Source organism: Indicator indicator, chromosome 2, assembly GCF_027791375.1.
Source record: "Indicator indicator isolate 239-I01 chromosome 2, UM_Iind_1.1, whole genome shotgun sequence".
NCBI lineage: Eukaryota > Metazoa > Chordata > Aves > Piciformes > Indicatoridae > Indicator > Indicator indicator.
Genome location: NC_072011.1, coordinates 22,456,806 through 22,472,352, shown reverse-complemented (window position 1 = coordinate 22,472,352; position 15,547 = coordinate 22,456,806). Strand labels below are relative to the sequence as shown.

Genomic DNA, 15,547 nt, shown 5'->3' with positions numbered 1-15,547 from the left:
TGAAAGTGTAGTATTCTGTGATGATTGCAAAGCAGGTTTCCCCTGAGGATCTTTGTTTTGTTTTTGAATGCAACTTGCAATTGCAGGGATAAAAATGTTAAAACTATTTTGTCCAATATTTTTTTCTGATAGTAAATTCTACTTGGTTTTATATATCTGTAAGGGCTGAAGTGCTGAATAGAAATGTCAGGAGGATAAAAAGAGAAAAAATGTGAATAGCTTTTAGAAATCATTTGTAAAAACAAAAATTCTGAAAGCTGTCAATGCTTACCACAAAGAATTACAGTGTTACGCTTTCAGGTCTTGTGGGTAACATTAATTCAGAAGTCCTCTGAGAATCATGTGCATATACTGGGCAGTATATTTTTTATGACCTTGAAATTACTTTGCTTGATTTCTAGTGATATAAGGCTTTTTTTTTCTTTTTTTTTTTTTGTCCCCCTACTGTAAATGCTTTCGACAGTCAGAACAGTACATCTGCACTGTGGAAAATCAATGGGGATTATTGGTAGATATATTGTGATGCTGGAGTGACACCCCAGGAGCATATAGAGAAGGAAGGAAAATTCCTTTGGACTTACTAAGCCAGACTTCACTTGGGTTTCTGCAGGATGCTACATTTGGTCTCTCTTCATTACTGCTTTCTAATTAGGTAGCAGTTACTTTCAGAAGCTAAGCAGTTGCTGGAGATGACAAGCTGAAGAGCTCAAAAGAACTGCTGTCCTTAGAGCTTTTCTTAATTGCACCATTAGAGGCTCCTGAGATCTGATCTTTTCCAGGTTTCAACAGCTGTAGCAAATAGGAACTGATGCCTTTGTCAGCACTGAAAGATACTCTGGCTAGTAAGAATGGATAATTAATTAAAATGTCTTTTAAGTTAATTTGGTGAAGCTCTATACCATCAAGCACCATCTTCTGAATTAAGTCTTAGTCATGAGCATCTATCTGAATTAGGATTTGGATTATTAGGGACAAAAGTGAGGAGTCAGGGCCAAGAGAGGCAAGTGATTTAGGGATGATTGTGGTGCAGACATAGGTCACTAGTGTATAAGGGAAGATCAGAATAGTGCTGAAGTTCTTTTTAGGAAGAGCAGTAACTAAAAGCAGTATTTACTGCTGATGGATCTGTAAGAACCTGCAGAGAGTCTGAAGCCTGAACTGGCTGTAAGAAATGATTTAAGTTTGGCTGTGTGCCTGATTGATTGCAATGAGTAGCAGGTTGCTGCACTAAAGCCTAGGATTACCTGATGTTTACTATCAAGATTAAAGGCTGGAATAGTAAGAACTGAAAAAATAGTATCATTGCTAATTCATACTTGAATTCCCATACACCTAAGATAAATCTTCAGCCAAGGCTTACGACTGAGGTTTTATCCACTGCCATCATGTGTTCCTCAGGTAAGTATTCTTAAGGTTTAAACTACAGCAGTGGTTTAGAGAATATAGACTGAATAGATTAACTTTTTGATGTTTTGGATGGGGCTTGCTAGATTGACTGAAGTTTGGAAATGGCAAGAGGTAGAGGTCTTGTGGATAACAACATGATGGTTGAACTTGAAGCTGCTTTTAGTGCTGCGCTGGAGCACTTGTCCTGGTTAGTGTAAGTTTTAATGAGCACTAAAAGTTTCAATGAAGTCATGGAACAAGGCTGTGGAAAAGATCTGTGGTGTATTTTGGTCTACAGCAGTTGTTTATTTCCACTTTGCAGACACTGTCCTGATAATCCTGAGAAACAGGCATTTGGAGATCATGGTCTCAATAGCAGGCTGTTAAATGCAATCATTCTAAAGATTAAGAGAATTCTTTTGTTTTGAATAGCTGCCCTGAGCCTTTTGGAAGGGTTTATTGGCTCCTTGCATTTCCAACATAAGAAAGGCATTTTCTGTTCTCTCAAATAATTCAGAAGCAGCGAAAATCTCTAATGGCCCAGGATTCTGAAATGTCCAGGTGCAGAATTGAAGGGAGAAGAGTCTTATGTAGCTTCAAATTTAATCATCTAAATCTGAGCAAATGTTACCATCATGCACCTGCATACTTTCCCCAGATGTAGTAATCAGGGAATTATTGAGGCTAGAATAGATGTCTGAGATCATCAAGTCCACCTATGACCTAACACCACCACACTGACTAGAGCATGACACTAATCACAGAATCACAGAATCAATAAGGTCTAGAGAGGTGGTGGAGTCTCCGTCTCTGGGGTCATTCAAACCCTGCCTGGATGCTGCCCTGTGCAACCTGCTGTAGGCTCTGGCAGGGAGGTTGAACTAGAAGATCTCCAGAGGTACCTTCCAACTCTTATCATTTTGTCATTCCATGATCTCACCTCCAATTAATATGCAGGCAAATAAAAATAAGAAAACACATGGACTTCTACCTGGAAATGCAAAATGAGAGGCTAAATGACCATTCTGTCTTAGCAGAGGTGCCCATTCTTGGCACATTACTGAAGTCTATTAGCAGTTTGTCTGACAATTAAAAGGATGTCAGCTGTATTTAGAAATTAGAATATTACACTTGAAAGTTGTGATCCAAACTACAGACTCCTTTAAAAATTATATTCCTTTAAAGAATAATCAGTTGGTATCAATCTTTTCTTTCTACAATCACTTTAATTTTCCACGGTTTGATCTTGCTTCACACAGAATGAACTCTGTGCTTTTTTGTGGAAGAAATCCTACTCCAGTACACAAAAATGAAATGACCAAAACCTGTTACAGGTTTCACAAACAATTATCACTGCAACCTAGATGCTTCATGGTAATTTATTCTGTTCATCATAGCTGAACTGCATTCATGGCTTGAGTCTTTCCCCAAACATGAGAGCTCTGAGCATTTCAACTAGTATAGTTTTCTTCTGCAGAGAGTTCTTTAAATAAGTTTCTGAGATAAGAATAATTATAAGTTATAACACATACATATTTTGGGTTTATTTTGTAATTGCTGATGACAACATTACTAATAATGAGAAGACTATGCTGCCTTAGCTGCTTATTAGATGGTCTGATCGTGACTCATTCTGCTCATTCCTCTTCTGAGGAAGAGCACTAGGTATGAAGAAAAAGAGTAAATAGTTTTGCCACATAGTCTTGGTCAAATATTCTCATATCCTTTCCAGATTCTTATAAACTTCAGTGTTGCCATGGTTTTGGCTGTGGGTTTCTAAGATACTCAGATGCTACTTTTAAAAAGCCATTTCAGTAATTAGAGTTTAAAAGAATTTTCTGCCATAGATAAGGTCTTTAAAGAGGCCTTTTGTTTTTGACTTCTGAAAGGACTAGGGAAAAATTTAACTAGCTTCTCCACAGGGCATGTTTGGAGGAGAAGCTGACACATCTGTTTGTTCTCTGCCCTCTTTTTCCTAACGTAAAAGTCTTATTTGGGCCAGAAACTTTCTCCTGTCTCAAATAATCCAAGAAAAGGGATACATTTTTCTTTACTGCTTTCTGGTAAGTAGAAAGCCCGCAAAATTCTCATCTCCCTGTGACACAACATGGTATCCAATAAAGAATATGAGATGTGATATTCTTAACTGCCATCTCTTCCTTCAGATTGCTCTTCTGTACATATAGAGAAGTTCAGAGCATCTAGAGGAGCTGAAGGAGAAAAGAAAGAAAAAGAGTTTCATCACTGAGCCTCATTTGCTGATGTGCCAGATACTAGTTAGCTAAGTAGCATGTCCCGTTACTGAATCATTTCTATTAATTATTTGCCATCCCAAGAACTGTAATTAGTGTGAGATTAGATACATGTTAATAGTATGTTTTCTGGGATTTGAATGAAATGAATCTTTACAGTGTAACGGTTGCAGAAATTTCATGGGAAGAATAGATATGATTTAATGAAAGATAAAAGATTGGCAACACTCTCCAGGGAGCAAGGTGAAAATTACTAGCTTCAAATAGGTTTTGTCTTCTGTTTGGATATTATTATGAGCAAATTCACAGTTTACTTTTTAATCTTTAAAGCATGCAATGAGTAATGTTTGTGAGCATTTAGAACACCTACAGGGAGCACTAAGATGGGATGAAGTGAAGGCCTGTTGGCAGTTATTTAGCAACAAATGCCCTGCTGTGCAGATAAACAAATTCTTAGCAGAGTGAAACAAATGAAGACCAAAGTTGCAATCATTGCATCTACAGAAAGGGTGGTGTATAAATACTAAATCAGACCATGTAAATGTGTCATACTGCAAATAAAAGACTGGTTTGTTTAAATAGTCACCCTTATAGATGCCAGTGATCAGCCTTTTGATTCTCTGAAATGGGCTTTAAGCCCATTTAGAGATCTGAAATGACACGAGCGCTGGGAAAGGATGGTGGAGTAGCCGTGTCATTCTGACACTAAATATCAATACTTCTGCAATTCTCTTGAGAAGACTCCCTTCAAAGTTGCTGGGTTCCCTCTGTGAGGAATGGTCATAGATAGTTTACAGGAAGAAAATCTCTCCTCCCCAGACTCCACTGATCATGCTGACAAGATCTTGGTTTCAGAGTGGGTGAGCAGAGTGGGTGAGCAGAGTGGGTGTATACATTTACAGACTAAATGACTACAATTAACTTGAAGTCTTTGAAAATGTAGGTCATAATTTGTGGCTTTTTATCCTGTTGTGTTTGTCTATCCTGCCATTTCCTGTTGGCATAATATCAGTCTTCTTGTTGAAGATGCTTCAAGGGTCATATGTGAATTAGTCCCAACTTCACAGCATTTCTCCTATTAGGCAATTTACCCTTCCTTTTCTCCTCTAGGATTTAGCATAGAATTAAAAATAAGTCTGTCAGTAAGTTGATGATTAAAATACTGTTTGCACAATGAAGCCATCCCACTTGAGTATAAGATACCTGCCTTGATTTGCATTGTCTTTGTGTCTGTTAGTTTATTTCAGTGAATTCTCAATGAATTATATTATTCCATTCTTGTAATAAAGGAGCTTCTTAAGAACTTTACTGAAACACAGTACTTCATTAAATTTAGCTGTGGTTAGGTTTTGGGTTTTTTTTTGTTTGGTTGGTTGGTTGGTTTTCCATAGTTTATATTTGGAGTCAAATTAACTTGCTTTCTTTATGAATTTTTCAAAAATTTACTTGAATCATTCCTTTTGAGTAGCAGAAGTGTTGTGTGAACTAATTTGTGGCAGCTCATCTCAGTCATGGGTAACGTTGTTTTTAGGTCTCCCATGTTAGTGCTGAGGATATTCAAAGTCAAAGACCAAAACTAATTTTCTGTCTTAGTGTGACAGTAAGCTAGGCAAATCTTTTCATATCTCATTGTTTTTTTTAAAATTTGCTTTCTTAACTATTCCATTATTGTTCCAAAGCAGTCAGAATCGTATGGCAATTATTGTAATTGTTATTCAATTTTGTTTGGGAAATGCTTCAGAGAATCATCATTATTATTATAATTATTGAATAAAACTTCCATGCTTCTCTACAAATATTTAAAAGATTAAATGCAGACTTACAGTGAGAAAAAAATACAAAAAATAAGAAGTAGTTCTTGAATATTTAAAGTCACTACATACATCATTCATATTTCATCTGAAATAAGAAAAAGTAGAAAAATTAAGAATCTTAACTTGTCAGGTTTTGCTTCTAAGTATGTGTAAGAAGCTCCCAAGAGTTGGATTTAAATTAATACTGAAAGGGGCAAGGTTTCAAAATAACCAGGTATTTAAGCTGTTGGTAGAGGTAGCATTTTACTTTTCATTGTTCTTCATGCATTCCCTTTGATGCAGATACTTTGAAAGAACTAGAACTGGTACAGTCATTCCTAGTAATCAAAAGAAACTGATAAACACTCCAGGATTTTCAATTGCTTGTTTAATATTATTGAATATAGGCTGAAGCACCATTTAGTCCTCAAGAAAATGCTGGAGAAAAAAAATATAGCATGAATGAAAGATCAAACATAACAGAGAGGGACTGGAGGTCATTTACAGATGACTAAGATGACAAACATGGAAACGCCAAGCAAGATATCAGTCCAGAGCTTATACCTTCCTTCCAGTTAGGATAGCAGAAGCTATATTTTTTATTTGCACAGCAGAAGGCACAGATGGCATTGAATTTTCACAGCTGTCTTCCAGTAAGACTTAGGGTAGCATGGATGAATGCGGTTCCTGTCTAGAGAGCGAGAAATATTTATTTTTACCCACTTCCTTATTATTGCTAACAACAAAATATTATGTTGATTAAATGGTGCCTCTGGAAGCTGTCTAATCCAACTCTCTGCTCTAAGCAGGTCCAATTTAGGTCAGGTTGGTTAGATCCTTCTCCATTTGAGACTGTAGTGAGAGTGCTGGTAGCACATGAGGCTATGAGAATGGAATCTAACAGGAGACAGAACTGGCTGGTCGAGCAGCTCACAGGTGCCTAGGAGTGGGAGTATTTTTTCCCAATATGTTTTTTTTCTCCATGGCAAGCTTCTTTTGGTTGGTTAAAAAAAAAAAAAAGAAAGAAAGAAAACCTTCATGTGGGTGAATGAGTTGAACTGACTTGTGAATGTTAGGACTGGCACAGTAGAAAAAAGAGAACCGTGTGGCTTGAAGCAGGGGAAAAGGAAGGGAAGGAAAATGCCCTTGGATTCTGTTGTCATGCTTTAGCTGTCCCATTTACTTCAGCAGCAATCTTCACATAAATGCATTTAATTATTTTGTTGATTTATACTCATAATGGCATCTAGCACTTCTATAGGCATGCTTATCTTACTGACAAAAAGTTATTGTAGTTACTAACAGTGCAATTTTATTACAGTAGATTAAAAATAATAACATTTTATGAACTAAAAATCTTCCTGCTACCCTTGCGTAATATACTATCCATTTTTATTCATTCCTTTGTTGATTTCCCAGGATGTTTTTGTCTTCCCATGGGGGTGCTTGCAACGAGAAGTGGAGATTTCCTATTTGGCCAGAATGGAATGAAGCAGATATCAATGCTGAAAAATGGGATACTGGAAAAGTTGGAAAAGAGAAAGAAAAACCTGGAAAAAGTCCCATTTCAGTAAGTTGTATGACACATATATATATTTCTAGGGTTTCTTTGGTGCCTGTATTTAACAGAGTATTTGTCACAACTTCAAAATAATTTGTTACTGATAATAATTTTCAATCACATCTTTTCAATAAATTTAAATAGTTCCCTACTAAACTAAACTAACAACTAAAAGTACTGTGCATTTGTTGCTTCTTAAACTGTTAACATATGTATGTGCATTAATGTGTGCACATTAATTGTTTGGAAAAATTGCAATCCCAATGTTATTAAAACTGGGGACATGGCAACAGCTGAACCGTTGCAGTATGTCAGAGCAGTACCTTCTCCAGGCACTGCCATTTCTGTGGACTCCAATGGTTAAGTGCCCCTGTCTTTACTGTGGGTAAAAACAGATGTTTTCTTTTGGTTTGGCTTACACACATCAGTTTCTGGACATATGAAACACTGTCTGAAGTTCTAGCATGCAGTAGATATTGTTATTTTCTGGAAAGTAAGCACCTCCAAGATGCAGAAAAATTCCTCAGTGTTTCCAACTTTGGAATGACTTTTAAGCCTCATCTGGATTTTTACTACTTCAAACTGGTTGTCATTACAGAATATATGTTTGATTTATGCAGAGTAGTATAAAGAGTTAAAGAATTTCTTAAACTTAGCATTTGAAAATTGTATTTAAAATCTATTTAGTACTGTGTTTAATCATCTATTTTATATGCAAATTCAGAATTGTCCAGATGCTTATTCTGTATGTGTTCTTGTATGTCATGTATATGTTAGCATATGGGTTTGTAGATTATTATTTTTTAATTATCATAAGCTTAAATATATTGTACCCATATGTGGCTAAAGTACTCTTTTGGAGAAGATATAGATTGTATACTGAATGCTGCCGTGAACTTGACAAGTAAGTAATTTTCCTTTCTGCCTTTCTTCTGTTGCATTACCACATTTAGTGTCTTTGGGCTGTGCTCTAAAAATTCATCTAGCATTAATCAGTTAGGTCTGCCAGATGCTATTAAGATGAAATTTTAAAATAATTGTAACTGAAAATTTGTCTTCTTTATTAGCCTAAGAGGCATTCTGAAGTGTTTACTGGACCAGTCAATTCTTCGGCCACAAATTGTGGGAAATGTTGCTATTTCTACAAGTTTAAAGGAATTCTTAAACATGTCTGAACAGGTGAATTTAGAGATCTGAAGGATTTCTAATGTGGCCTCATTTGATACAAGAGGATAGCCAGAATTCAACATTGTGTAGGGCAGTTCAGTTAGAAACAGTGACAACATCCTGTACCTTTGAGTACCCTTAGAACACGAATGTAAACAATCTGATTTTCTTTTGAGAGAGAAGGAATCTATTAGAAATTATTTTACCGAGCAGCCCTATGCAATAACCTCTCTTAGGTCAGTGCAATGTGCTGCTGAGATTGTGCATTTGACCTTGTCTGTTTCTTTTGTGCATGTTTCATGCCTGTCCTTCCCATAGAACTTTTGATTGAGTCTCCTGTCCGTAAGGCATGAACTTCTGAGACAGGGCAGTTATCTCTTATCACCACCTTAAATAACAGTTAAGTGAAACCTGATTTTATCCACTAAGTTTACCTGAACTTACAATATCCTTCTTCAAAGTATTTTTCCACTTGTTAAACTAAATAAAGGTGTTTTGTTTGTTTTGGGTTTTTTTGGTATTCCTTTGCATAGTCTTTCTCACCTGCCTCCTTTTGCTGGTTTATTTAGTATTTAAGTGCTAAAATTTCCTGTTCCAAAATGTAGTTGAGGTTTTAAGTCTCTGAAGGTAGAATATAAATTCTATTAATAAAGAGTGAATTCCAGGCTACAAGACTTCCTTTAAGCTTTCAGAAAAATAAGTGTTGCTAAATGTTTTTTTTCGTCCCCCAACTTACCTTTTTTCTTTCATGTACTCAAAATACTTTATTTCAGACTGATATGTTGAAGGAGTTTACACTATGAAACTAATAAGAAAAAACAAAGTGCATGGAAAATACTGTTTTGGAGTCTGTGGGGTGTTTTTTGGGGCTGTATACTTTTGTAAAGATTTTTCTTTTGTCTTCCTTGAATCAGTACTTATGTAGTTTTTCCTTCCCAGAAAATATTTCTCTTGTTTGGTTTGTAGACATTATGGACTGTGAGACACACAGAAATGTATATACATGCCTAAAAGCTATTTAAAGTTCCAGGCACAAATAAAAGGCATTAACTATGTAACTGCTTAAATTCTCAGTCCACACGAGCAGAAGCATCTCTTCACCCTACATTGTACTAATAAGTAAAAATGTATCATATATTCTGATGCCTTCTGTTCACATAGAAGATAAGTAACACTTTTGAAAGGAAAGTTTGAAAATTGCTTGAGACTCTTTTAAATAGTCTAATTCATGATGCTGTACAATTATACCTCTCTGGTTTCTATAGCAGTTTTAACTGTGTGGAACCTGCTTTTTTTATGTCTAAATATTGCTTTAGATACTTACTTTCAGTCTTCAATTTCAAAAGCTCTAGGAATGAGTTAGAGTACTTAGAAGCAGCGTAGTAGAAGAGTGCCTGACTTTGAAGCTTAATCAATTTTTTGAGTATTTTCTGAAAGGTGGAAAAGAAAGAAAACATTTCATATAGACAATGCAGACCACATAGATTTCTTAGCACAGCATAAGCAGCTTTTGTGCTGAATCTTCATTTTGAGCTTTGCAGTTTTTTGGTTCAGTTACAGATATTAGTAGTTCATTTTAATGCTGTTTTTTCCCCCCTTAAGTTAATTATTGCATGAATGATATATTATTATAAATAGTGTGGAAAATACAATACTGTAATTAATTAAAAGACATTCCATTTCTATCCATGCATATATTATGTAGCATGTCTTTGATGATCCTGAAGGGAAAATAGAGTTGCCAGCATCCTTAAAAGTGCATTCATGGAAACGTCCCCAGGAGTTTTTACCAAATAAGGTAAGAAACAAGCAAGGTCCTAATGAAAAAAATCCTACCTGCTTACCTATGTCACAAGTGGTGTAAAATTAGCAGAAGAGATTAGTTCAGTGGATAAAACCTCGCTTGGCTGTGCATAACTGTCCTGTCCAGGAGATTTTTGTGCACTGGGGAGTCAGTGATGCATACAGCAGCTAACCTGTGCTGCATGCACAGTTTGGCCTTGAGGTCTGCATGGTGCTGGGTGTAATTTCTGGTTGCTGGAGAAACTGAGGCATCTTGCTGCAGGGGAGAAGCCTGCAAGCAGCTCCTGCATGTTACCAGCAGCTACACCACCTGTGTCCCCTTACCTTTGTCTGGCTGCAGCAGCCAGTTTTTATGTGTACAGCCTTTCAGTTAACTCTAACAACATTTAAAATGATACTTTACAGAGTCTGAATGCCTTTCTTACCAGGATCACATGGACTAGCATCTCCTGGTGCAAAAAAATATCATGGTATTTTATCCTCATAAGTTTGCTCTGCTTTTGGCTCCACATTAATTTAGAAGACACCTGGACAGAGAGATGCTTTTTTATTTTTCTTTGTGTTCTTGTTTTCTCACTTAAAAATCAGTGTCATGGCAAAACAAGTTCTGTTTGTTTCAGCTAAGGCTTCCCTTGATCAGGTATCTGAAGTAAATATCTGTCCTAAACCCATGAATTAGCTTTACCAGAAATATAGTACTTCTTGTCACTTCAGCTACTGTATTTCTCCAGCATACATACAGAATATGTCCACATATTTGACAGTACTGGTCTGGAAAGTAACCCTAACATTTAAAAATTATGCTCTTACTCAGTTTGCTTTTAAAGTTAATTGCAAAAAAACTCCCAACCAACGAACCAAAAAAAAAAAAAAAAAAAACAACAAACAACCCACAAAACCACACCAGCCAACCGTTTCAAAGGTTAGTGTTCTCCAATGCTGCTGCTAATCTAAGTTTTAAATAATTTTTGCTTGAGATGAAATGCTGAAGTTTTAAAATACTTTGGCCATCCTTCCGGCTTTTTCAGGCTTGTCAGTTTTCCTTTTGTCAGTTTGTCAGTTCTATTTTTTATTAACTAAACAGGTCCAAGTTTAATTTTTAATGGAACTAGGAGAGGAGGAGGTCAGGGGAGTAATTGACAAGACCAAAAGATTGGATGAGAAACACTGCCAAAAAGCATAAACTGAGTAGAGGTATCTGAAAGATGAGGGCAAGAGAGCTGGCAGCCCAGAAAGCCATGGAAACACATATCTGCATTAAAAATAGCTTTTAAGATCTATCATTAAAGCACTATGAAGAAAGCATTTCTTTTTCTTTAAGACCAGATTGAAACTTTGATGCTTATTTTGGTCTAATGTATCTCGAACCAAAAAGCTATGATTACTAGAAATGTTATAAGTTGTAAAAAATTAATGCAATTGTGAAGTGATAAAAGGCTCTTAAGATGGTATGTGCTACCTAATCTAATAGGGGTATAAAAGAAAGCATAAACAAGCCTGTTTAGTGTGGTGATCAAAGAATAAAGCAATGAGCATGAGTACATGATGAGGGGCCAGATATATATAGTTCAATAAAATACAATCCTAGCACATTATTTCTAAACTGCTTACAAAAAAAACCCACACCAAACCAAACCAAAACCCCAAGTAATAGTCATAAAAGTTATATAATACAGTCAAAGGTTTGATAAAGTCAGTGTTCATACTGACAACACCACTCTCTAAGTGACCACAAGGAAACAATTGCCTTTGAATCCTGGGGAGAGGGAGGGCAAGGAAATCTCAAAGTATGAGACAGTATGGTGAATATTATTTAAATGCAGAGCTACAAGTAAAATGAATAAATTGAGGGAATCCCAATTTACTTATGTAGTCTTTTTAGTTTGATACTCTTTAAAAATCTTGCGGTAAAAATAATAATTTTAAAATTCTGAACATCTACATTTCAAGACTTTTTTTCCTGAAATACCAATGCAGCTACAAGATTTGCATACTAATGGCCTTTAGTTTGCAAATGTCTAATAAATGTTTCCCAATTGTCTGTCATTTTTATGTCACTATTGTAAAAAATTTGTATTAATTTAATTTTTTAACAGACTTGATTACTTCCTTCTAGATTCCTGTGGTTGTCCAAAATGAAACCTCATTTGACCTCGTTTCAGCAAATGAGCATATATTTTGTAGTGAGGTAAGTAAAAATACATTACTGTTCCTTAATTTTTTTTCCTTGTTTTTTAACTATTTGATATCTTTTTAAAATCTCATTCCATATTTCTAAAATGAAGAAATAAATTGTGAGGGAGAAAAGAATGATGGGAACAAAATGGCAATAAATCACCTAGATGAGTGTAATTATTGTTTCCCTTTTAGAATTTGAAACCTTAAAGCAATGTTAGTAAGAGAGCTTACAAACCTGTTTGGGCCTTTTTTGTTTTTTTTTAAACTATGCAGTCTATGAACTATGAAAATTATTACAGGATAATATTCTCTAAAGGTAAGAACAAATCGAAGATACATTAGGAAGGATTTATGTTTTTCATTCAAGCTTTCCTGGAGTCATGGATTTTGTGTGCTTGCATATATGTGCCAATGTCTGTAACCCAGCCAGTCTTTTCCTTCTCTCTAGTTGAATAAATGTTAACTGAATTTCTACAGATCAGAGTAAAATACACAGCAAGTGGAACCAAAGCATCTGAATACTGTATTGAATATAATATTACTTCATAATTTCTATTTCATTCAATGCTTCAATGCAAATTCAAAATTCAGCACTGGAGAGAATGTATGGAAGGAAGCCACCAGCAAACAGATTATGTACATTTTACTGTCCAGAGAACCAGTCATGAATTTTAGGGCAAGTTTCTGGCAGTAAATGCTTATTCTCATTCTTTGTTATAGAAATTGCTGCAACAATCTTGCAATACTTGTGAAACTATAGCACACATCAGAAATCTGCATGTTAGAAAGCCGCATGCCCTAAAACATGATTAGTGAAAGCTTCTATTTTAATTTTCTTTAAATTAATAAATACTTTTAATAATTTGGAATCGTTTTTGACTGTGTACAAATAACAAATACTAAAGCAAATACTGATTTTTAGCAGCTATACCTAGTAATAAGCTATTAAAGAAGTGATAATTCACAAGTCCTGTAACATCATTTATTTTGAAATCATATGTCCTCATTTTTATTTACTGATGGGCAGCAAAATTTATACTGTGCCTTTACTTAATTTCAATTTATTTTAATGTAGATAGATATGACAGTTTTAAGAAAAGTTGTTCCAGTGAAATTAATTTTTGCATGAAACAATAGCTACACTTTGTCACTTCTTCATTTAAAACAAGATATGCTTCATTCTTTGATCTTTATAATATAAGTTGATTTTATTTTTCTAAAAGAGATAAGCTGGAAAAAAATATTCTATTTTTCCCTGGTTTTCAGCTGATGAGGTGGATTGTAAGTGACATTTATGCAGTCTGGAGGATCTGCAATGAAAAGAACTTAACTAATGGAACATCCACACTTTTTTGGAAGCCATGGGAACACATTTATGCCTTATGTAAAGCTACCAAGGAACATATGCCTCTGTACAATAGCTATGGAAAATATGTTGTGAAACTTCATTGGATGGTAAGTACTTCAACAATCTATAAACATGCAGCTACCATGGCAAATTTTAATGGTTAGGGTAAGTATTTGTTATTATCAAAAACATAGAGATCTGCAGGAAGGAATAGAAGTGTTGACAAATTGTTGATGCACGTGAATAAAAATGCCTTTTGTAGTTCCTGTGATTTTTGTACCTGATAAAATACAGTTATTACTTGAAAAGGCAATAATCCTTTTTCATAGATTATGTAGAATTTTGCTGATGGTTAAGATATTTGGGGTTTTTTCTCTGAGCACTGCAACAAGATGCTACATTTGACTTTTTTTATTACATTACAGAAAGAGGATCCAATAATGGTGGTTTCTAGTGTTGCATATGTTCAAGCTATCTATTGAAATAATTTTTCTGATATTTGTAACATTTTTTTGTGCTGAACAGCAGTTTTCAATGTCATTCCTTAGTCCAAAGCACAATTTCAATACATTTGATGGAAAGTAATTGGTTTATTCTGTATCACATTATAGCGTGTGGTTAAAATAATGTCAGTTTGAGTGATTAATAGTCACCATTTGTAGTTCTTTTGAGGTGTATGTGATGCTTTACATCACATTTTTGCAGGGCTTTATTTCTAAGTTACATGTCCTCTTATAGTCCAATGTAAATTGTTTTTGATTTGGCACATTTACAGAAGTTTTCTTTTTTCTCTTTTTTTCTTATACTGTTTTTGTGTTATGAGAGTATTTCTTGTCAGTATTTTGGGATATCCTTTACTGTATGTTATGATGATACCAAGAAATGTATGTGGGTGCTGCCTGAATGGAAGTTTGCTTTACCACTTTAATACTCAGTGTTGTTTGGCTTCTACTAAAAAAAAAAAAACAAAAAAAAAACAAGGCATGTTTCATTTCAGTTTTGCTAGGGAGAAAAATATGAAGGCTGACTGAGGTTTGCCCTGCACTATGAACTGTATGATTTGAATTCTTGCTCAGTAACTTTTACCCGTTTTTTGTTTCAGTCTTAATTTTATCTGCTGATATTATGTGCATTAATTGTTTCAAAATAAAATAGTATTTCTGTTTCCATATAGTGAATATGCTGGTTTGATTCAAATGGTTCCCAGAGTCAGGCAAGTGTCCCACACTTCTAATATACTAGGATTAAGAATGTTTTTGTGGGGAGGGGAATTTCAACCCACAACATTAGCTTCACCAGGCTAGCTCAGTTTGGAAGCAAATGGAGCTATACTTTACAAGCAAAACTACAGTCTACAATGGAATGCAATGAATATATATAAATAGAGAGTATTTACAATATTTACACATATTTACAATTAACAAAAACAGCACAAAAGCTTTCTGGTGAAAGCCAGGAAAGCTGGCTCTCCACCTGCCCCCCTCCCTTCCCCTCCCCTGCCTCTCTGTCCAAAGGGAAGAAAGAGGGAAAAGAAGCAGAGATTATGTTAGAACTTGACAAGGTCAGTACACAGCTGTTTATCTCCCCCAGCAAAGGAAGCAAGAAGAGAAAATCCCTGCTAGACTGCTGTAGCAGAACAGAACTGAACATTGTTTTGAGAAATAAATCTTAAGGGAGCTATCCCTGCAATGGAATCATTTAGAATAATCATTAGTTTCCTTTTTTTACACCCAATAGTGATTTATTTACATTCTTACTACTTTCTGCTCAAGATCTGTGAAAAATTTTAAAGGCATAGCCCTAAAACCAGTGCAGTTTTTTCTTAAGTAACTCAGCTGGATGTTTTTACAGAGCTATTTGTATACAATTATATTTAAATACCATTAAAGACTTCCAATGTGAGGACCATTTACTGAAGATGTACAGGCATAATCACTGGGGACAATAACTTAATGTATTTTGCAGTCAACAGGGAGAACAACTTAATGTTGAACCTCATACTAATAAACAAAGAAATAATCACTAACCTGAAAGTTACAAGTTGTCAGGGTAATTTTGG

General features: G+C 35.1%; 1 protein-coding gene across 1 annotated transcript in view; it reads left to right on the top strand.

The window, feature by feature from the left end:
- The first annotated feature begins 1,508 nt into the window (after positions 1-1,508).
- Positions 1,509-15,547, top strand: part of ADGB (androglobin) — a 100,116-nt gene continuing 86,077 nt past the window's right edge. The window contains exons 1-5 of the mRNA XM_054396585.1: positions 1,509-1,600; positions 6,851-7,001; positions 9,865-9,957; positions 12,079-12,150; positions 13,407-13,595. Of these exons, the coding sequence (XP_054252560.1) occupies positions 1,509-1,600; positions 6,851-7,001; positions 9,865-9,957; positions 12,079-12,150; positions 13,407-13,595 (597 nt within the window). The remainder of the gene's footprint in view (positions 1,601-6,850; positions 7,002-9,864; positions 9,958-12,078; positions 12,151-13,406; positions 13,596-15,547) is intronic.